At 39.6% G+C, this 24,456-nt stretch overlaps 2 protein-coding genes across 2 annotated transcripts; one reads left to right on the forward strand and one right to left on the reverse strand.

Moving 5' to 3' along the window:
* Window positions 1–1,454: 1,454 nt before the first annotated feature.
* LOC103440824 (triosephosphate isomerase, cytosolic-like) lies at window positions 1,455–1,817 on the reverse strand. Its single transcript, XM_008379533.2, has one exon. The coding sequence runs from the start codon at window positions 1,815–1,817 to the stop codon at window positions 1,455–1,457; it is 363 nt and encodes a 120-aa protein (XP_008377755.2).
* A 5,808-nt stretch (window positions 1,818–7,625) lies between these two features.
* On the forward strand, window positions 7,626–8,604 carry LOC103420136 (NADP-dependent malic enzyme-like; the record flags this gene model as incomplete). The annotated part of the gene is made up of 1 exon (XM_017332382.3): window positions 7,626–8,604. A coding segment is annotated over one exon (978 nt), but the record flags the coding sequence as incomplete, so codon positions are not given.
* Between the last annotated feature and the right edge of the window lie 15,852 nt (window positions 8,605–24,456).

Genomic DNA, 24,456 nt, shown 5'->3' on the forward strand with positions numbered 1-24,456 from the left:
TTTGTGTGTTAACTTATTTTTCACATCACTCGTGGCGAGGCGGTTGCTCAGCTGACGGCGATGCTCTATAACGAAGGTGAGGGAGTCCCTTTTATAAAATAAGGGCTCGCTCCTCAATACATGAATGATGGGCTAGAATCCCCCAAGTATTTTTCATGAGACCCAGTTAAGGCCCAGTATATAGTACATAATGTAGTCCCCTAAGTCTTCGGTCAATAGAGTCTGTTGGCTGGAGATTTCAAATTGAATCTATGTATAGGCCGAAGTGGCATTTGTTCGAAGGCGGTATTTATATACCCTGCACTGAAGCTTTGTAAGTGAAGCTTTGAAGCTGGAGCTCTGTAAATGAAGCTTTTGAAGCTAGAGCTTTTGTAAATGAAGCTTTTGAAGCTGATTGACATGATTGATGCTCATGAATGTTTGATTGACATGAGTGATGCTCATGGATGTTTAACATGAGTGATGCTCATGAATGTTTATGTATGATTGATATGAGTAATGCTCATGTATAATATGAAGTACTGGGCGTACTTTTGATCACCTGGTTGGTGGCATGAAGGAGAGTACGGGTTGTACATTTCATCACCTGGTTGGTGGCATGAATGGCTAGTTGCCAAATGATATTAGAGTACAGGTTGTACATTTCATCACTTGGTTGGTGGTAATAGCGGCAGGTTTCCGAATAATTTTTGGAGTACTGGGCATACTTTTGATCACCTGGTTGGTGGTAATAGCGGCGGGTTACCGAATAATTGTGGAGTACTGGGCGTACTTTTGATCACCTGTTTGGTGGTAATAGCGGTGGGTTGCCGACTAACTATGGAGTACTGGGCGTACTTTTGATGACCTGGTTAGTGCTATTTCGGGCTTATGGGCATTCGCCCTCCACAACATGCTAGCCCATTTGTTTTGGGCTTTGCCCTTTATTTTTTATTTTTTATTTTTTATATTTACCCTCTGATGGGGTTTATACAGATGTCTCCGAAAGATAATAAAAATAATTTACATCATTTTGGTGGGGTGTTTATTCATCCCTTTTGTTTTTCTGCTTTGTTCCCCACTGCTTTTCTGCTTTTCTTGATTATGAGTTCCTCCGACTCGAGCACGTTCTCACCATTTTCGTTGTCGGTGGTGTTACCCTACTCATTCAAAACTTGACCAGACAACAAAATATGTGACTCAAACTCCCACAATGGGAAAACATCAGAAAGATCATAAAATGCTTGGAGTCGAACACATAATGATGACAACAGAAATGGAGTCCTGTCCATGGGTCAGACACGTAATGATGACAAAGTAAAATAAGAAAGAGAGATAATCTTATCTCAGTGACAAGTCCATCATTCTGTCATCTGCAAAGGTCAAGGTCTTATCCTTTTCAAATTCTTTTGCAGAGGTTGTTTTTCAGGGAGCATCTGCTCATGCTCCGGTATGTAAATAGTGATTGGCTTCACTCATTGAGAAAGTACATACGCAACCTTGTCCGCAACAAACTCATTGGATTCATCCAAAATAAGTCTTCTTTCGGAATGACCCAGAATGACCCAAGGAACTTCGAGATTGACTAGCATCTTAGCACTAACTTCATCAGTGAAGGCACCACCCTTCTTGACCCAACAGTTTTGTGCCGCGACATGGAAATCGGGCCTCAACAAACTTTTCGCTACTGGAATAAACACATACGGTGGGCTAATCATAAACTTCACAATGTCTTGCGATGGAACTTGTCCCTTGTTCAGTATGTTGACGATCTTTTTCACCTCATTGAAGGTTCCGTTGCATTTCCAGTTGCCGCCGACGAAGAACTTCCTGCCCATCTTTTCTTGATAATCTCAAAATCACACAGCGGATAATGTAATAATTGTGTTGTGAGCCTTCAGTTTTGCAGAATCACAGTGGCATCGTCTCTGCCACTCAGCACCTTTTAGAACATGATCTTCGGGTCTGACGGCGGAGTGGCCACAAATATCAAACTCTGCCGTGGATTTCACCGGTCTAAGCTCTGACGTCAAAAATCACGACTGTGAAGATAACAAACCCCATCGCCACTGTTAGCTCTTTCTTCGTCAACGCTTCTATGGCTCTGCTATATTTGCTTTGTCGGGTTCTCACTCTGAGACGGCTGGAGCTGTTAAGTCCGACGTCTTTCGTAAGGGCGAAGGAGAAGAGGCTCAGGGGTGAGCTGTTCCTGCAGAGCTTGAATGACCGAGTCAGTGAGCTCGAGTTGCGGTTCGATCGGCCGACGAATGAGACTTCGGAGAAGGTTGGGGTTCCGTAGGTTTCCAGGTCAGATCCTAAGGTGGGATTTGGGTTCTGACTGTTGTGAAGTTGCTGGGGTAATATTGGCGCTGCCGCAAGAATCGTGCTGCACGACTGGAACGAGGGCAGCAACAGCTGCCTCAACAGGCCGCTGATCATCAACTTAGCTTACCCCTAACTGTAGCCACCTTATGCAGAAAGTCATCAACTGAATCGAAACTTGGGAGCTTGCATAGAGATTCGAGACCTGCATCTGGGCCAAAACCCACCACACTTTTTCGCCCGACCTCTTTCTCTCTCTGTCTTCTGTCACGCATTTAGTGAGGTTTCCCATGACATAGAGGAAAGAGGGGAGTCATTTGATTGGTTGGGATGAGGTATCTTGTTAAAAGCGTTGAGATGTTTGTGCTCTAGGTTTGGGTTTCTACAGATCCACGGTGGTTGGAAAAAAAAAATGAAAGAGAACCGACATGATTTTTTGTGTCGATTCCCACAGACGGCGCCAAATGTTGATGCACAAAACCGGAGGTCTTGGAACAACGTAAATCCAATCGTGAATATGCAAGAAATGTAAATAACACAAGATGTATCGTGGTTCACCCCAAGGTTTGGGCTACGTCCACACTGATTATGTATTTATCTGAGAAGTGAGGGAGAGAGATTCAGAGCCTCTGAGGGAGAAAGTGAAGTCTCTGATGGTATAAGAATTGGCCTCTGAAATGGCTTCCCTTAATTGTGAGGGTGAAGGGTCTTTTTATAGAATAAAGACTCCTCACTTATTACATATTTGCCCCTTCTTTTATTACATAATTACATTTAAGTCCTCCGAGTATTTATACGAGGTCTAAATACGAGGCCCTAAATATGGTATAAACAAAAAATAATAATAAAAGAATTATTTGTTAAAAAAATCAATTTATATTATTGTAGACATCGAAATTTCGGTAAATAAATGTTGACCGATAAATCAAAGTGTCAACGCTCATGTATTGCATAAATTTTACACGTAGCATGTGACTCAACGAAAATTGAAATGAGTTGGAAAAGTCATCAAATAAGACACGTGTCAACACTTGGCAGAAACGACTTATTTCATCTGGGATATTATATTCAAAATTAGGCCTTGGAAAATTCTATAAATACAAGCCCATTTCATTCATTTGAGGGACCAATTCATATTACACCTTGAAGCTCTGAAGCTCTGAAACTCCGAAGCTCTCAAGCATCCAGGTTCCCGAAGAATCGAGAAAGCTCTCTTCGTTCTTCGTTCATCGTTCTTCCAAGATCAAGCCCAAACGGCCCTTTGGATCAACAATCATCCACCAATTCAAGATCAAGCCCCGACGGCCCTTGAAGAAAGTGTTCTTCGTTCTTCGTTCATCGTTCTTCCAAGATCAAGCCCAAACGCCCCTTTGGATCAACAATCATCCACCAATTCAAGATCAAGCCCCGACGGCCCTTGAAGAAAGTGTTATTCGTTCTTCGTTCATCGTTCTTTCAAGATCAAGCCCCGACGGCCCTTGAAGAAAGCCCCATCGTTCATCATCCGTTCATCCAAGATCAAGCCCCAACGGCCCCTTTGGATTAACAACGTCGACAAATCCACACATCCAACCGTTCTTCAAGATCAAGCCCAAAAGCCCTTAAAGATCCGTCCATCACTGTTCTTCAAGATCAAGCCCAAACGCCCTTGAAGATCTGCTCATTACCGTTATTCAAGATCAAGCCTCAAACGGCCCTTGAAGAAACATTCATCCTCAAGATCAAGCCCCAACGGCTCCTTGAAGATCCGCTCAAATCCACCTCCAAAGATCAAGCCCACGGCCCTTTGAAGAAACTTCCAACAGTTCATCCAAGATCAAGCCTTGACGGCCCTTGGATCAACGAAATATCCACCAATCAACACCTTACGGAGATCGAATCAGAGGATCAAAATAGAGAGAGATTGTAACCCAAAATCATCAAATACAAATATTTGTTTGTGCGCGTTGTTCTTGTCTCTTTCGTTTCAGGAATTTTCCGTGTTCACAAATTGGCACGCCCAGTGGGACTGTCTCTGCCTCTCATCTCTTTCTCCGTTCAAGAAATTCAAGCGCACTTCCAAAATTAATGGCATCAAGGAAGGCTCAATCTGTTCCCGCAACCGGCGCAAAGAACAAGAGCGTCCTCGTCGCAACTGGTGTCACTTTGGGCATCACGACTCGAAGCATGGCAAGAGCTACTTCTGCCGCCTCTTTCACCTCTGCATCAACTCTGCCAAGGGAACAAAAGCACCCAAGGCACGAGCCTTTGATCACCTTAGCCTCACTAAGGGCACCAAAGGGGGGAAGCCCAAGGAAATACTCCGAATCCATGCTCTCCGATGCCGATTCAAGCGGCAGTGCAGCCATGCAAGTCATGACCATTGGAGCAACTTCAATCGATGAGCAGCTGGCTCAGATGAATGAAGCAATCGCAAGGCTAACCCGAACTGTGGAAGAAAAAGACTTGCAAATTGCAGCACTCGTCAATCGACTAGAGGCGCAGGACGGCGATAAACCCGACCCAGAGAATGATCTACTAAAGAGAAGAGATGATGAAGAAGAAGAGCCTCAGGTGGAGAAAAACGATGCGAAGCCGGAGCCAGACCAAGCAGTGGCACTCATGGCATCTCTTTCTATCCAGCAGCTGCAGGAGATGATCACCAATACCATCAAGGCACAGTACGAAGGGAGCTCACATACCTCCTTGTTCTACTCGAAGCCCTATTCCAAGAAGATTGATGCCCTAAAGATGCCGAGGGGATATCAACCACCAAAGTTCATGCAGTTTGATGGAAAAGGAAACCCAAAGCAGCACATTGCACATTTCGTCGAAACTTGCAACAATGCGGGGACGGAGGGAGACTACCTCGCCAAGCAGTTTGTGCGCTCGCTGAAAGGAAACGCCTTTGAGTGGTACACGGACCTAGAGCCTGAGTCCATCAACAGCTGGGAACAGTTGGAAAGGGAATTCCTCAACCGCTTCTACAGCACCCGCCGCACTGTGAGCATGCTAGAACTAACGAGCACAAAGCAGTGGAAGGACGAGCCAGTCATTGACTACATCAACAGATGGCGCACTCTAAGCCTCGACTGTAAAGACAGGCTCTCAGAAACCTCTTCAATCGAGATGTGCATCCAAGGCATGCAATGGGGTTTGCAATACATCCTTCAAGGCATTAAACCACGGACCTTCGAGGAATTGGCCACTCGCGCCCATGACATGGAGTTGAGCATCGCCCATCATGGGAAGAAAGAACCGATCGCCGACTACAAGAACGACAAAGTTCTTGGGACAAAGGTGGAAAAGGCTGCATGGAAACCCACCAAGGAAGCGATGACGGTCAACACATCTCCCGTCAAAATATCCACACGAGGCAAGGCGATTCAAACCGAAGCTTTTCGTGATCAAGAGACACGTAGACGCACTTTGAAGGAGCTTGAGGAGAAGACTTATCCATTCCCCGACTCTGATGTGGTTGCCATGCTAGATGACCTGTTGGACAAGAAGGTGATCAGTTTGCCTGAGTGCAGACGGCCGGAAGAGATGAATCGTACCGACAGTCCAAGATACTGTAAATTCCACCGCTTCATCAGTCATCCGACAGAAAAATGTTTCGTGCTGAAAGATCTCATCATAAAGCTGGCTCAGAAAGGAATCATCGAGCTAGATCTTGACGAAGTGGCGAAGTCAAACTATACCACCTTCACTTCTGGCCCTTCCGACTCAAAGTTTTCACCTCAACCGCTGGGGGCATCCTCCAAGACAAGCAAAGTTGAAGGATTGACTCAAGTCACTCCTAAGAAATTGCACAAGAAACATACGTCTCCTCCACAAGTCCGCCAATCAGAAAGGGGGCAAAGCAGCTCTTGTCAATCTTCAAAGCAACGTGAACGTGTTGAAGATGATGAAATTGCAACACATAGATCATCCATCCCCATCACGATGCGTGATTTCTTTCCTGAAGACTTCTTCAATCACTCGGTCAAGACTCCTTGCTATGAAAATTGCGAGGAACAACTATCCCGGATCGTTTGACAAATTCACAGTGCTCCTTGTTCGCACGAGCCTAAACTGCATGAACCAAAGCTCCTTGTCCGCACGAGCCTAAACTGTAGGACACGAAGCTCCTCGCCTGCATGAGCCTAAACTGCATGGCACAACGCTCATGGTCTGCACGAGCATAAAAGGCAACACCAAAGCTCCTGGTCTGCACGAGCATAAAAGGCAACACCAACGCTCCTTGCCTGCATGAGCTAAAACTGCAACACGGCACCAAATGCTCATTGTCTGCATGAGTTGAAACTGCAAACGACACCAACACTCCTTGCCTGCATGAGCTGAAACTGCAAACGGCACAAAAAAAAAAAATCCAAAAAAATATGTATTTGAACTACGTTACGACTTGATCTCTTCTTTGGAGGGGTACGTAGGCAGCTTGAATATTCAAAATTTCGAGTTCAGTCACATCAAAAAAAAAAAAATGTTTTATTAAATAAAGTCAATTTTATTTTAAAAAAAAAAGAAAAAAAATGAATACATATGTTATTATGTTTTTACAAATGCAAAAAAAAAAAAAAAAAAAAAAAAAAAAGATACATGTTTTATGTATTTACAAAAAAAAAGAGAAAAAAAAATAAAATACATATGTTTTATGTATTAATAAAAAATAAAAAAATAAAAAAATGTATACATATTAATGTGGGTCTTCCTACACTTAAGACCCGTGCCAAATCAAATAAACACAAGTTGAAGTCCACAGAAAAGAGCAGCCAGAATGACAGGCCCATCCTCACTTGTGTCTCGGCCCAGCAGCAGAAAGCTCAATTCACAGGCCCAGTCCCACCACCTGCAGAAGACGGATCAGGTTGAGTCCAGAGACACAGAGACAGCGCAGAGCAACCGCAGCTGCGGATAAACCAATCAGAAAACCCGAGTCAGAGTTCCAGAGCCGACTCAGTTGAGTGAGAGAATGAGAGATGCTTCTAGTGCAGAAGCAGCGTCAGCAGCAAGATAACGATGCAAGGACTCCATCACCAACAGCAGCAACTCGCGGCGTTTCTCTCTGTCGCCATCCCCAAGGACGATTCCGCCTCCGCCTCCGCCTCCGTCCCATCCTCTAACTCCGACGACGATGACTCCGCTCGGCTCACCGCCATCAATTCGCTCCACCGCGTCGTCACCAAGCTCGCCCTCAAATGCGACCGCAGATCCGTCAGCGTCGGCGACGAGGCGCTCGTCCTCATTTCTGCGATGCCGTAACCTCACGCGCCTGAAGATCCGCGCATGCCGTGAGTTGACCGATGCTGGGATGACGTCGCTCGCCAAAAACTGCAAAAGGTTGAAGAAGTCCCAAGCAGAACTATGGTGAAAAAGTTATTGTACAGTTCGAAGATTTTGCAAACCACAATGCTTTCGAGCTGCTGGCCAAATATAGAGCATCTCATCTCGTCTTCAATGATGACATACAGGGGACGGCATCTGTAGTTCTTGCAGGAGTTGTGGCAGCACTGAAGTTAATCGGTGGTTCCCTGTCTGAGCATAGGTTTTTGTTCCTTGGTGCTGGAGAAGCTGGTACCGGTATAGCAGAACTAATAGCTCTTGAGATCTCGAAAAGGACAAAAGTTCATGTGGGAGAAACCCGTAAGAAGATCTGGCTTGTTGATTCAAAAGGATTGATTGTTATCTCTCGTAAAGATTCTCTTCAACATTTTACGCAGCCTTGGGCTCATGAGCATGAGCCTGTTGATAATCTTTTGGATGCGGTCAAGGCAATTAAACCAACAGTTCTTATTGGATCATCTGGTGTTGGAAGAACATTTACAAAGGAGGTGATTGAAGCAGTATCGTCCTTCAATGAGAAACCTCTCATTTTGGCTCTTTCCAACCCAACATCACAATCTGAATGTACCGCTGAAGAAGCTTATACTTACAGTGTGGGTCGCGCAATTTTTGCCAGCGGAAGCCCATTTGATCCTGTTGAGTACAAGGACAAAGTTTTTGTTCCTGGCCAGTCCAACAATGCATACATTTTTCCTGGATTTGGTCTGGGTTTGGTTATCTCTGGAGCAATCCGTGTTCACGATGACATGCTTCTGGCAGCCTCGGAAGCCTTGGCGGGGCAAGTTTTCGAGGAGAATTTTGCACAGGGGCTGATCTATCCACCATTGTCGAACATCAGAAAGATTTCTGCCCAAGTAGCTGCTAATGTAGCTGCCAAGGCATATGACCTTGGCGTGGCTACGCGTCTCCCTCGTCCTGAGAATCTTGTGAAGCATGCCGAGAGTTGCATGTACAGTCCCGTCTACAGAAACTACCGCTAAACAGCATCTTCACCATCTACTTCAACATCTACTTCAAGTCCCCTCATTGTCCACAGCATGGATCCCGTCAACACCTCCCCCGATCTTCACAACAGAGAAGAGAGGTTGGATCCCAAATCCAATCCGAAAAGGAACTCTTTTTTCGGAAAAGGGAAGAGAGAGAGAGAGAAAGAGCTATGGCAGTGGTTGAGAATGAAGGGGTGGAGCTTGGGAAGAGCGTGGGGTCGAACTCGGCGAATCGGAACCCGGAGACTTCGACGACGCCCCAGAACGGTGGTGCTTTTACCGCACCCAACGATCAGGATCAACGACTAACAGTTGCCGCTTTCTGAACGAGCAGATCTATCAGCTGGAAGCTCAGGAGGCTCAGTCTCTGATGCCAAACCAAATGCCTCTTCCTCTGGAGCGTCAACTGCCAAGGTATCGACTGACAAGTACCGGAATTCTGCTGTTGTAGCTGGTGTTATCACTGCTGCTGCTTCTCTCGGTTGGTCTCCCACAGCTAGTCGAAAGAAGGAAGAAGTGCAAGACTGAGGTTGTGACTTGGGTTGGTGCTGCAGGATCCATGCTTTCCATCTTCAAGTTCAGTCACTGGACTTGAAGGTTGTAACTTAGATTGGTGTCTCTGACTCGGCTTGAAGTTGTGACTTGGGTTGGTGCTGCAGGATCCATGCTTTCCATCTTCATGACTCGGTCATTGGACTCGCAAATGATCCTGAAGCTTTTGCCGAACTAAGAGAGCGAAGATTGGCGCTGTTGACGGTGGCGAAGAAGCTTCGGAAGCGCTGTCAATCTGTCTCTCCCCTTGCAGTGGTGATGCAGCAGCAGTGCGGGGAAGACAGTGGGGGTGCAGTAAAGGTACAGTGGTGCAGCAGCAAGCGAGATAGGGCAGTGCGGTTTTGTGCAATGCTTTGTGCAGTGAGGACGACAAGGCTGTGCAGCAAGGAAACAGCGCAGTGAAGATGCAAAACAGTGTGCGGTGCAGAAGCAATGGGGATGGTGCAGTGGAGATGCAGTGGACAGTGCAATGGCAAAGGCTATGCTGCGACGGTGCGACGGCGATGCTGTGCAGCAAGGAAACAGTGCAAGGACGACAAGGCAGTGCAGCAAGTTCAACAGGCAGTATAGATGGTAGTGCAGTGAAGATGCTGGCAGTGCGATGGGTGTACGGTGGCTGTGCTCTGTGGTTGGGCTCAGTGGCTGTGCTCTGGATTCTAGCTGGATCCGACATCAAGGTCACCTTCGTGCTCTCCATGCGCCTTCATCCTTCCCTGCAAATTCCTCAGCCCATCATCGAAATTTATAAAAAAAATAATAATAATAGAAAATGGGATGGTGGATCAAAGATGGGGAACAGCCCCATGACAGATCGAAAGTTTCTGGTGGTGCATGGGCACCATGTGCAGAAAGGAAAAAAAAATAATAATAATAAAAAAAATAAAAAGTTTGATCTTTGGTGCGTCTGGCACCATGATTAAAGAAAAAATTGTTTGATATTTGGTGCTCTGGCACCATGTGCAAAAAAATAAAACAGGGGAAAAGAAAGGAAAATATAAAAAAAAATGGATGGTGCATCTGGCACCATGTGCAAAAAAAAAAAAAGCATTAAGAAAAATAAAAGTCCATTTTATTTATTTTTTCTGGAAATTTTACATAAAATTGCATTCTTCTACATACCAACAAAAAAAAATAAAATAAAATAAAAAAAAAAAAAAATCAAATCAAATCAAATTTACAAGAGGGGATATTCAAGGACGATCAGGTGGCGCCTCACAACTCGGCAGAGCTCCAGGAAGAGAAGGCGCCGGAGGTTGACTGTTTGAAGCCTCAGCAGTCGGTACAGCCCCAGAAGACGAAGGTAAATGCTGCTGGAACAAACCCACAAACCTCTGATGATCAAGTAAAATCTGACCATCAGATTCCTGCATCTGGTCAATCTTCCTCTTCATGTTTGTCGCATAGCTATGTGCGAGCTTATGCAACTGTTTATTCTCCTGCTTGAGCCCTCTAATCTCCTGTTTGAGACTCATCACTTCAGCCGCCAACGATTCAACTTGACGGGTTCGAGCAAATAGGCGTTGGGCCATGTTGGACACAGAACCCGCACACTGCACACTAAGGGCCAGAGACTCCTTAACAGCCAACTCATCAGACCGCCTGGAAAGTAGTCTGTTATCTTTGGGAGTGACAAGGTTCCGGGCCACCACCGCAGCGGTCATATCATTCTTCATCACCGAATCCCCAACGGTAAGAGGACCAGTGGGGGATATGAAGGTTGGGCGCCATATGTTGTCTGGAGAAGGCGGGACTGCCTCTTCACCAAGATTCAAGTCAAAACGACGGTCAGATGGTCCAGACATTTTCAAAGTGTTGAAGGAAGAAGAGATCGGACAAATCAAGATCTTAGAAGTACAAGAGGGGAGTTTTCACAAGCGAAAATTCAAGTGTGCTTTGAAACAAACTGCATGCCTCTATAAAAAATCAGCACTCGACGGGATTTCAGAGATCGAAGAGGCGAGCTCAAAATTCGAAGAGGCCATTCAAAAATCGAAGAGGCAAGCTCAGAAATCGGAGAAGCATCTTGCTTTTCCAGACGCGTCGGCACCCGTCACACGCAAACTCAGCTTTGCGAAAATCACGGGCAATTTGTCGAAGCGCCGATCCCAGATATCGAAGAGGCGCCAGTCTTTTTCAGCCACGTCAGCACCCATCACACGCAAACTCAGCTTTGCGGAAATCACGGGTAATTTGTCGAAGCGCCGATCCCAGTTATCGAAGAGGCGCTAGTCTTTTTCGGCCGCGTCATCACCTGTCATATGCACACTCAACTTTGCGCAAATCACGGGCAATTTGTCGAAGATTTTCGGTGAAGGAGAAAGCACGTGAAAGTTTACTGTTCAATCACGCGTTAGTTGCCGACACAAGTGAAAGAATACTACCTCTACAGGTATTAAGAGACCTCCTATAACTGTCCACCTTCACCTTCCATAGCAAGGCAGACACACAGAGCTTTTCTTCATCTCCAAAAATGCTTTCCCAACAAAGCCTCTCGAGTCATTCAATGTTCTTTATTCCTTGGGGTACCTCTGCAAGCCAATGACTCCAAAGCAAAAGTATCTCATATCACCAGGGTAGAAAGCAAGAGTATCTCATATCATGCGTTCTCCCTGTCCTTTCCTTTGTCCTTGTTTTTACCTACAAAGACAAGGATAAAGAAAACAATATGCCGGAACTTCCACTCAAACTCGGGTAAGGAACCGACTGCTTGGAACCCTTCCCTGATTGCCTACCTAGCACTGCTCTCGAGTACTCGTCTCCCACTGCTGCTGTACTTCCAAAGAAGCTACCACATCTGCCTGAAGAATAGATAAGGCAAGTGAAAATGATACCTTGCAGCATGTGGAGACAACGTGCTGAAGAAACAAGCAGAGAAGAATGCAGCATGCACAGTTAACTCAGCAGAAAGAGTCTGAGATGAAGAACTCGAGAAGATGCCGCATTTGCCTGAGGACGGTGAACTCGTTTTGACCCTCAAATTCTTGGGTCGACTTACTAGGCGTTGTGGGCTGCACGTGCCGATTCACCACCCTTGAATCGAATCCTTAAAGATCAAGTCACCAACTGGAAGAAAAGCCCATCAATCTTGAAGATCATACCGTTGACCAAACTGCTCAGGTGTGAATTAGAAAGATTGAACAGAGCAACAAGTCGTCACCTTCACCTCGTGCCTGCTTGTCATGTGTTCAAGTCAACCTTCAAGGATCAAGCCCCAAAAGCCATTGAAGAAGCTTCCAGCCAAATTCGAAATCAAGCCTCGACGGCCCTGGAAGAAATCACAAGTCCGATTCAAGATTAAGTGTCTACCACCCTTGAATCAAAACCTAGTTCAAGAATAAGCTGTGGAAAATCAACAATTGGAGGAATCTAGAAAATCCTTCAACCCAGTTCAAGATCAAAGCTGTGGAAAGTCAACAAATCGCAACAAAATACGTGTCGATTCACCCACTACCAAAGCCAAAGATCATCTACCACATGAAGCTCCTTGTGGTCCAATTTCAACCTTCAAGATCAAGCCTCGACGGCCTTGAAGAAATTTCAAACAACAATTCAAGATCAAGCCTCGACGGCCCTTGAAGAAATTTCAAACAACAATTCAAGATCAAGCCTCAACGGCCCTTGAAGAAATCTCAAGCCCAATTCAAGATCAAGCCTCAACGGCCCTTGAAGAAATCTCCAGCCCAATTCAAGATCAAGCCTCGACGGCCCTTGGATCGACATCTACAGTAAGGGACTTCAAAACGCATCTCCTACACGTGACAAGCACATGTATACGACGTGCCTTGAAGTGGGGGCATTTGTAGACATCGAAATTTCGGTAAATAAATGTTGACCGATAAATCAAAGTGTCAACGCTCATGTATTGCATAAATTTTACACGTAGCATGTGACTCAACGAAAATTGAAATGAGTTGGAAAAGTCATCAAATAAGACACGTGTCAACACCTGGCAGAAACGACTTATTTCATCTGGGATATTATATTCAAAATTAGGCCTTGGAAAATTCTATAAATACAAGCCCATTTCATTCATTTGAGGGACCAATTCATATTACACCTTGAAGCTCTGAAGCTCTGAAACTCCGAAGCTCTCAAGCATCCAGGTTCCCGAAGAATCGAGAAAGCTCTCTTCGTTCTTCGTTCATCGTTCTTCCAAGATCAAGCCCAAACGGCCCTTTGGATCAACAATCATCCACCAATTCAAGATCAAGCCCCGACGGCCCTTGAAGAAAGTGTTCTTCGTTCTTCGTTCATCGTTCTTCCAAGATCAAGCCCAAACGCCCCTTTGGATCAACAATCATCCACCAATTCAAGATCAAGCCCCGACGGCCCTTGAAGAAAGTGTTATTCGTTCTTCGTTCATCGTTCTTTCAAGATCAAGCCCCGACGGCCCTTGAAGAAAGCCCCATCGTTCATCATCCGTTCATCCAAGATCAAGCCCCAACGGCCCCTTTGGATTAACAACGTCGACAAATCCACACATCCAACCGTTCTTCAAGATCAAGCCCAAAAGCCCTTAAAGATCCGTCCATCACTGTTCTTCAAGATCAAGCCCAAACGCCCTTGAAGATCTGCTCATTACCGTTATTCAAGATCAAGCCTCAAACGGCCCTTGAAGAAACATTCATCCTCAAGATCAAGCCCCAACGGCTCCTTGAAGATCCGCTCAAATCCACCTCCAAAGATCAAGCCCACGGCCCTTTGAAGAAACTTCCAACAGTTCATCCAAGATCAAGCCTTGACGGCCCTTGGATCAACGAAATATCCACCAATCAACACCTTACGGAGATCGAATCAGAGGATCAAAATAGAGAGAGATTGTAACCCAAAATCATCAAATACAAATATTTGTTTGTGCGCGTTGTTCTTGTCTCTTTCGTTTCAGGAATTTTCCGTGTTCACAATTATAACTAAAAAAAATTGAAAAGGGGATCTAGGCAATCACCCTCTTCCTCTTCTCCCTTTACCTCACCTCCCGTCACCATTCCCGGGCCTAGAAGGCCCAACCCAAGCTTGCCGCCACCGTCCAGCTGGTTCAGTCGAACCACATCCACCACTGCACCGCCGCCGTCTAACTGGTTCCCCAAGGTCCGATTTCTCCGATGTGTTTTGGAGAACTTAGGGAGAAATCAGGGAGAAATCGATTAACGATTTACCCTATTAACAAAAATATTTTTCATTTTGTCATGTCATCACTTAACGGTTTACTTAACAGATTTTCTAACGGATGTATGAAATTGAAATAAAATGATAAGTTAATGTATGAAATTGAAATGTTTTAAAGATGTTGTATGAGGTTGCAATCGATTCTAAACCTGAGGGGGTAAAATTAATTTACCCAACATTAAATTTAAATTGGTTTAGATAACTCATTGTATTTAACGGCAATTTCTACAAGAGTGGTGTTATTCACGTACTCATTTTTACCTTTCACAAACTCCTTTCAATATTTAACCGTTTGATCGATTGAATTAAAAAAGTTCAACAAACAAAATTTAACAAAAGTATGTGAGGAGTAAAAAAAACGTGTAGATAACACTTCCCTTTTACAAAGGCTCACCTTTCGACAAAATGAAACGAGCTTTCTTACCAAAAAGTACATATAAAAGAACACATATCCTCTTTGGATCTATGCAACCGGAATCCAGGGATCAATGGATCAAAGCTATTGAAATTTGATCAAACGGTTATAATTATTATAATTTTTAGAGGGATCTCTTGTTTGTAACCGTTGAATTAAATTTCAATGGTCCGAATTCATTGATCCCCGGGCTCTGGTTGCACAGATCCGGAGAGGATCTGTGTTCCATATAAAAAGGTAGAATGGGCAGAGAAGGCATACGAGGTCCAATGGATCTCAAAGATCTTTGGCCTAAGAAACAGATCCAACGGCTCACAGAGTTTCAAACTTGGTCAAAAGTGAGACATAATTTGTACGGCCACTGAGATGATCAGATATGAAGAAAATAATATCTTATTCATATAATTTGTGAATAATGAAGATCCGATCTGCTTCGATTTCGATGTGAGTTATCTCAAGGTATCAATTTTTATTTTTTATATATTTTTTATATATATTATGTGTTATTTTTTGTTTTTATTGCTTTATATAAGTGTTATGTTTGTAATTACTCAAGAAACTCAGTATAAGTAGTCTAGTCTCGTAGTAAGAGAGTATAGTAGTTTTAGTTGCGCTATAAGCGAGTTGGGTTGTTGTGTTATCCGTATGGTGGTTCACCAAAATATTAGAGGTGAGCTGGTTAAGTTTGTTGGATCTACTATTAGATGGTGTTTTATGGTCATAAGGCAATTTGGAGCCGCGATGTCCTTATTTGCATGATCTTGATAAAAGGACGGAGCCAGGAATATTTTATCGGATGGGCTAATATTTTTTATTTATTTTGACTGCATAAGTTAACTTCTATAAGGAGATTAATGAATGATCAAACGAGATGTTATTGTTGTCCAATTCATGAGAAAAACAACTAGGAAGCAATTTAAAAAGAAAAAGAATAACCAACTTATGATAATAAAAACCAAAAAAATATAACATTGGACTTATTTGGATCAAGGAAATTTGTTGTATGATCAATGGCATTGAGCTTTTCAATGTGAATATGGGTGGGCTAGAGGTGGCTAAACTGGAATTAAAACGAAAAATTACATGAGATAAAATGAATTAGAGCACAAAACTCCCCTGGGTTGGAGCCCAGTGTAGCCCTCTACCTAGCTCCGTCGTTGGTTGAGCCAAATTTGTAACACCATTGTTTTTACACAATTTGTGATAAATGTTTTATGAGGTCGAGTCATTAATATATTTTGACGATCCGAATTGTCTATATATTAGAATATCATTCATAGACCATCCTAACAAAAAATTAGACAAATCCAAAATCATTAAGACATTCATTTTTAATGAAGAAAATTGACGAATACGGTTCTACAAAGAAACCCTAAACTCTTAATCCAATGATATATGATTTCAAATTTGACTGATTTTTGGCAGACAAAATCTTTGAAAGAAGAACTAAAAGATAGACATTCGGATTGTTGAAATACGTTACGAAATGGGCTATTAAAAAATGTGTACCAAAAATTATGTAAAAAAGTTGTGTCACATATTCGTTTTTATTTATATTTTATTTATTGGACAAAAGGCATTACAAAGATATATTCATAAACAATTAACTCTACCGTCCACCGTAATTTAGTTACCAGTGATTATTTTCACATGTAACATGAATCCTAACCTCATATGCTATTCTGGTTATAATTTCATCTTTGGCACTTTGATTATTTAATAATTTTTTTGTTTAAGAAAAAAAGAACTAGCTAGTGACTTAGTTACGATAGTCCATTATTACATGGACCGAGATGATTTACGCATGCATTTTAGCTTTTTCTTGGCCACCATCGTGCCATTACGAGCGCTACGAATCGAACTCAGGACATGTCGTGTGAAATATGAATATGAAATTCATTTCTAACTACGGAACCAATCCGGGTTGGTTATCTTTGGCAATTTGATGAATTAAGTTAAAAGTAAATTGTATGGTCTCTCAACTTTAATCAAATTGGAGCAAAGGTCCTTCAACTAAAAATCAATTACCATTGGTCCCTTAACTCAACTCATCAAAATGTGTAGCTATGGTCATTTTTATCAACTTCATCAAAATTTTGTCAAAATGAGTTATGTTGAAATGATCATTATTATAATTAGGGTCCCTTAACTTATCAAAACGTATAGCTATGATCATTTTCGTCAACTTTGTCAGAATTTTGTCAAAACGAGTTATGTTGGAATGACCATTGCTACAATTGGGTTAAAGGATGGACCATTACTCTTATTGGGTTAAAGTTGAGGTACCATTTCTCCAGTTGGATTAAAGTTGATCAATGGTAATGAATTTTTAGTTGAGGGACCATAACTACATGTTTTGATGAGTTGAGAGACCAATTGTAATTGATTTTTAATTAAGAGACCATTACTTCAATTGAGTTAAAGTTAATGGACTATTGCTACAATTTACTTTTAAGATAATACGAAAACCTAGGTGGGAAAAAAAGGGCAAAGTGTGAAGGGTTAGGGCAGCACAAGAAACATAAACTGAATTGGTCTCCACATGGGGTTTGCATTCAAAATCATTTGTCCCACCAATCATTTTGTCTTCTCAATATTTTACGTCTCGCAACAAGGGCACATCCCTTAACCTAAAGGGCTTTAGTTGAGCATGCCATATAACTTTTAGCATGATCTCCCTACAAGAAGAGGCTAATTATTTATTTAATTTTAACATAAAGTAATGGGAACAATTCAGAAGATTCTGCCAAGATACCAACTCTTTGTACAAAAAACTTGTGTCAAATGAAAGCAAAGGAGATGCTTAGGTCAGGTTAAAACGACAAAAGAAGCCATCTTTATTTGCATTAGTCACCAATGGATCGTCCATGTTATAATTTTGTTTGTAAATTTTTGAGGGATCCAATCTCCAATCCAAATGGAATCTTCATATCGGAATCAGATGGATGATATTATTCGATTAGGGTTAATCTCACTTTACATATTATATTTTTATGGCTTTTTAGCCAAAATTGTTTATGAGATTAGCGTAATTCCTCACTTTGATTCATGAAATTTTAAATCGACAGAATTGGTCACTAAAATTCTCCACCATCAATCATTTTGGTCATTCTGTGAAAATTCTCCGTTAAATAAGGATAAAATGACAAAAATGCCCTCACTTTTTGTCAAATCATTTTGGTCCATTGATTATTAAATTGAGGGTGTTTTTGTCATTTTGGTCCTTATTTAACAAAGATTTTTCATGGAATGACCAAAATGATTGACGGTGGACAAATTCAGGGACTAGTTCTATCGATTTTAAATCTCAAAGATCAAAATAAGAAATAACGCTCATCTCAGGGACCATTTTAATTAAAAAACCTATTTTTATTGGAGTCGTTATAAGTAATGGAGGAGATCTTAACCCTTAAGAGGTGGGAAGAGCCATTTTCATTATTTTAACCCTAACTTTTTTATCAGAAAAATCATATTGTAAAGTATAGAGGTCTCCTAGTCTCCAATAATTAGGATAAAAATATTAATTAACAGTTGTTACCTATTGGCCTCTGTTCTTCTTGAACAGTTAAAACTTTTCCTTAATTTTTTGTTGTTGTTTGGATTAGTGGGATGGAGGAAGGAAAATTATGAGTCAAAATGCTTGCTTAATGTTTATAAAGATGCAAAGCAAGAATCAAATCCTCTTCTGTTGCTTTAATTTAAAGTTGGTTCTTAAGACATACCCTCTCCTTATCATCTAATTGTTCTCTAAACAATAAGGTAAACTAAACAATTTACCACTTTAATCATATAAAAACCAAGGAATAAAACATTTATCGTTGATCAAATTTAAATGCCTCCCAATTAAACTAGAAGAATGGCAACAACTATGTTCTTTTTTTTTTTTTCATTCGATTTTAAGGGTTATGTTTTGAATGGTTGATGATATTGTTGGAGTCGCTTGACCTCATCACATTATGGTATAATTTTTCTTCGTTTCGGGCTTTTAAAATTAGAAGAGATGGAGAGAAAATAAAAAATAAAAAAAACTAAACCTAAAAGGCCCACCCTAATCAAAGATTAGTGAAACATATAAAGCTCGTCTGAAAGTACTTTCAAAATTACTAAAATTACTTTTGATGAAAGTGCTTTTGGAACCAATCTTTAGTAAAAATGCAAATGAATCCTGAAAAAATACTTGAAGTGCAGGAGCAAGAAGCACATAACTAGTGCTTCTTATAGAACGTACTTCAAGTGTTTTTGGAATCCAAAAACACTTTTACTAAAAACACTTTCAATAATTTTAAAAATACTTTTCAAATGAGCCAATAATTAGCGTAATATATAAGAATCATTTTGTGCTATATATAATAAAACTATAGCGTATAGACTATAAATTGGATCCTACTCCACCACGGCATATTATGCTATAGAATAATAATTTGTAAATAGTTAGTGGTTGCTTTGGAAGCAACGGTTCTCATTAACCTTCAAAATTACATTAAATAAGTAATGATTAAGCAGCTAATAGCGATTCCCCTCCGCAGCTCCTCTCCCCTCCACTCCCCCATGTCCCGTCAAAGAATATTTCAAGGGCAAAACAAACATACACATTCAATATATTCATGTAAAACTAACCTATCAGATTTTACAAGTATCTGAATCTAGTTCCCATGACCTAAGAACCACGCTTGTTGTAGAGGTTCTAGCTTGTTTTCTTTAAATTTTCCTGTACTTTTATTGAGTTGATGAGTCTTCGTACGGAACCGCTAATGCGTATGTTGTTGGATGATCAATGTGAGGGCACCTGCTAATGTTTGAGATCACATATTATGAAGATTCGAAAAATATATACTGCCATTTCGTAATATATAGAACCATGCTTCGTTGTTGAAAGAAGAATAACAAGTGCTGTTGAAAACCAATCACAAATGAACAAGTGTCCAATCATAGTTTTCAATTTCAACTACTCAGACACAATGTTCATTTGTGATTAGTTTTCCAGTAGTACTTGATGTTCTTCTTTTAGCAACAAAGCATGATTCTAATATTTATACTAATTTTTACCTCTCATACATCCCCTACTAATATATGTGCTTTGATTTTCTTTAATTTATTTTATTGATAGCTGAAAATTAAGAAATATGTGCGGAAAGTAAAAAAAAGTAAGTAAATAACGCCACCATTTTTTATTTGAAGGAAAACAAAAAAAGCAAGATTATGAGTAATATTCGATGAGATAAAATGTTCCTGCAAGTCAGCTAAAAAAAGCTTGTGAAAAAGCTCAATGGTATATAACTTTATATGGTCCTCATGCTTCTTTTGCCATTTGTATTTCATTTTAATGATCTCTGAATTGATCTTTGCTCCTATAAGAAATAAACTATTATTTTCTTGGGTATCATGTTAATTTGTGTTACTTTGTTTTTATTATCTTAATCGATGCTCTCATCTTTTTTGAAGGTGCCAAAAGAATATACATATCAGAAGAAGGTAGAAAAAAAGCGGTCAAAATTAATAGTTTAGTTTAGTGCATGTGGTCCATGGGTTTATCAGTATCAACTTCATTTGATTATTCCGTATATATTTGATTTGCAAAGAAAATAATAAGGTAATGAAATGTTCGATTGAAGAAAAATTATGCCCCGCGATTTGGGACAACATAATTCGCACATTAGTTGTATACGAATACATCATATATATCATCCTGTCAACCTCTGTATGTTATCGAACATTGTCGATTTTATTACGATAAAGTGTCCAATATTTAAGCAAATCATGTCCAGGAGTTTTTTTCATTTTAGCTTGATCCATGTGGTGCGCACCAAACTTACCACTGAATTAAGAGCTAATTAAGTGCGTATGTATGTTTTTTTTAATGTATTTGTATATGCTACAAATATAACATGTGTGCATTCGTGTAACTGAAGATTAATCCCTTAATCTACATTATCTCATTCCTTGCTAATAACGTGAAAACTCTAATTTCAGAACTAAAAATTCTATAACGTTGAAATTCAATATTTTGAGCATATTAAAAATTGAATTTTTATTTTTGACGAAATACAAAAAATGAATTTTTATTTTCATTTTTCAAGTTTTTTTTTTCTTTATTTGAAAAAAGTTGATATTTTCCTCTAAATTATTTGTTGGGTTTTTTATTTGTCCAATGGCTTGTATGCAGCAGAATGTCCTGCATCGGAGAGGAAAAACTAGTTGGCTCACGACACGTGGGCACGAAAACGACCAGACCACGTGGCTAAGCTTAATGAGCTTGGCATTAGGACGTGTACGGTGGGAGCAGGACCACCAAATAGATCCGAGTGGTCACATAGATGATTGATAAACCCTAGGATATATTGTGTATAAGCCAAGCCACATCGGCCAACGCTCTCTTCGTAACAAGTGCGTTCACGCGCACCTTATGCTTGTTATTTTATTTAAGGGGCTTTTAGATCTAGGTCCAAAATCATAGAGTGTTTTTAGAAGTGAATCCAGTTATCTAATTATATGTATTTATTTCTTTTATACTCATTTAATGTTTTCTAAAAATATTAAAAATCAATTAAAATCTTTTAATATTATGCATTTTCCAACTCCAAAATATTTAATTAATATCTTATAACAAAAAAACTAATATACTAACATAAATTTATCTGCAAAACATTCTAGCCTAACTCAAGTAGCAAATTTGTGAATGTATATTATACCTATAAGTGAGATATGAAACCTAACTAAAAGGTAGAAAAAACATAATATACCTACAAGCAAGACACATTAATTAGTGACAGATTGACTATGAAAAAAATATGTCATATAGGTAGATAAATACAATTAACCTGTAATATAGGTTGATTATAAAAATTAAAATAAAATCTATAAATAGGACAAAGCAAGAGTAAGAACAAGAAATAACAAAAATAAATAAATAAAAAGAAATAATCAAAGAGATAATTAGCACGAAATTTGATTTTTACAATAAAATTTTTCATTGAAGAGATAATTATTGATAATTAAATAATTAAATTTAAGGAATTGGACTTATTTTAATAAATTTTATTATTCCTACTATTGACTAAAAAAATTGGGCTTATATCAAGTTTCCCCTTTATGGGAACCTTGGTTCCTTTCAAGGGTTTTCTTGGTTGTGTTTGTATGGAAATAAGGGTGCATTCTGTCAAGGGTTTTGGTTCTTTTCAATTATTCTGAGCAAGAAATTTTTTATTATGACCGGAACAATGGAGGTACATCATATGTTTTTATATGAATGGTATAAAATTTTATTTTTTAAGTTATTAACTTTTTAACACACATATCTTACCATTTGTATCATGACACATGGTGTATCATCCCGTGTACCGATCATATTGAAAAATCTCTCATTCTAAGCAGGAGGGAAGAGTAAGTTGCTTAGCTAGCCACTTATCACGTTTTGATGTGTAGTTTAGCTCACTTAATTTTTTACGATTAAACAAATTACTTAACACATTATCAATTGTTGCCATTAATTTACGAGAGTAAGTTCTCCATTTAATTATGAAACTCTCATACATAATATTATGAGAAATGCTAAGGAGACTCTCTCAAAAGTGAGATTATTCATGGACTCTTTGTCATCTCATGTTTTTGGCATATATTTTATAATGTTAACACGAGAAGTAATGTTAAACTGTGATGTGCTGAAGAGTCCAACTTTAAGAGAATCTCCTTAGCATTTCTCTAATATTATATGTGTAGCTATAAAATTTTATTTTGGTATAATAAACGAGGTTTATAATTGTAATTAAAACAAGTAATCTGTGTGCAATATTTACCTGAGTGCTGATATACCCTTGCATTCTTATTTTCTCATCTACTTTTGGATGAAAATTTTAATAACAAATTTAACCTTATGCAAGGGGGGGGAGAGAGAGAGAGAGAAACAAAGAAAGAAGAAGAAAAAGAAAGGAAGATAACTTTCCTAGCAGCAAAAAGAAAAGGAGCTGCCCGTCATATGTGATGTCTAATTGTTTCTCATCCACTTAAAATTGTTAGGAATATTTTCAGAATATAAGCGAGTGAGAAGAGAATATTTGGTTTTTTCTAACATTATATGGTCTTTAAAAAAAAAAGCATCTATGTACATTTAATCATTTTACCTTGCTCCAATTAATTGCTAATGAGTTGGAAATTGTGTTATGGTTGCAACGCGTGGCCTACAGTTGCCAAGGGCGCGCGGAATCCAAAGTTCCAAGCACTAACCAAAATAAACGGATGCAGTGGCAAATTACGTAATAAGAACGGCTGTAAGAGGTCAAAAATTAACGAGAAAATATCAATAAAAACACACAAAAAAATCAAAAGGAAATTCTTTGCCGGATTTACACGAGCCAATATGATTGCCCGACACGACGCAGACAGCGACAAAAACGGCGACGAAGCAAAACCTGTAACGGAGGCCGTCAAAGTATAACGGGGTAGCGTTAGGCTCCGTTTGGTCAGTGATGACGACGGAGGCATTAAGGGACAAGAATTGTCTCTCCTCTATTTTTTTATGCTTTTTTGTTTGTGTGGTTACGGTTAACTACGTCAACATTTTATATTACTATTTATTTTTGTTTTATTATCTTTATAATAAAAATAATAAAAATGTTAACGTAGCTTAACCGTGACCATACAAAACATGAAGGTATAGAAGGGTATGGAAAAAAAGATGAGAGACAATCCTTGTCCAGCATTAAGTGCTCCGCCGTTGTTTTCAGATGGTTGAGGTTCGAATTATCGTGAGCCCTACTGTACCACCATGTACTAAACTAGCTAGCACAGTAATAGCACTAGCTCATTTACTTAACAAAGAAAAGGTCGCTAAGGTTTCGTCCAATTACCTAAAGTAGTTTTATTCTCTAACTCAAGTTCAAATTTTTTCTTTCGTATATTTTTCAATTAAGGTGATGCTATACATATATTTTTAAATTTTTAGTTGTTGGATCGAATGAATTAAAAATAATCAATTAACGGAAGGTGTGAAAGAGATAAAAAAAGTTAGTGTAGAATATTAATTGATATTAAAGAATTAAAAAAATGCAATAATATAAATTTAATGTAGAATATGAACATCACCCATATATAATGGGTAATATAAAGAAAAATTATTTCAGTTTTCTTGATTAAATAATTAGAATATAATAGAGATGTTACTTAAATTTTAGAGTAAGCTCATTTTTCATTTGTTTTAAAAACTATTGAGAATTTACACTAAACTATTTGAAAGGAGAGTTTTTAAACTCGGAATGCAGTTGATGAAGAGAAATGCGTTATTCACTAGGGCAATCCATTGTTCACAAAAGTCATGTACCGAATTTGGTACTACATGAAACTTGCGAACAAATTTAAGGATTTTTTTTCAAAACAATTTGACAAGTTATGCTAACAATTGCCAATTTGAAATATTAAAATAGTGAATTTTTCCTTGAATGTATGCTACCAATTTACAAACAACATACCATATTCCAATTTTAACAATGTACCATATTTCCATAACAATTACTAATTAAATTGTGGATTGAATTTTTGGCCAGGAGGCATGCTACATTGCCAAACTCTCCACCTTAATCATGATTAGGTAAATTCTTATTTCATTGTGTAATACAAAGAAGAAGATGCAACACATTAATATTATTTAATACTCTAATTTATTTATTTATTTTCTTGAACAAATGATATTATCTACAGAGAAGGGGGTGGACTTAACCTCGC

Source organism: Malus domestica, chromosome 01 (assembly GCF_042453785.1).
Source record: "Malus domestica chromosome 01, GDT2T_hap1".
Taxonomy (NCBI): domain Eukaryota; kingdom Viridiplantae; phylum Streptophyta; class Magnoliopsida; order Rosales; family Rosaceae; genus Malus; species Malus domestica.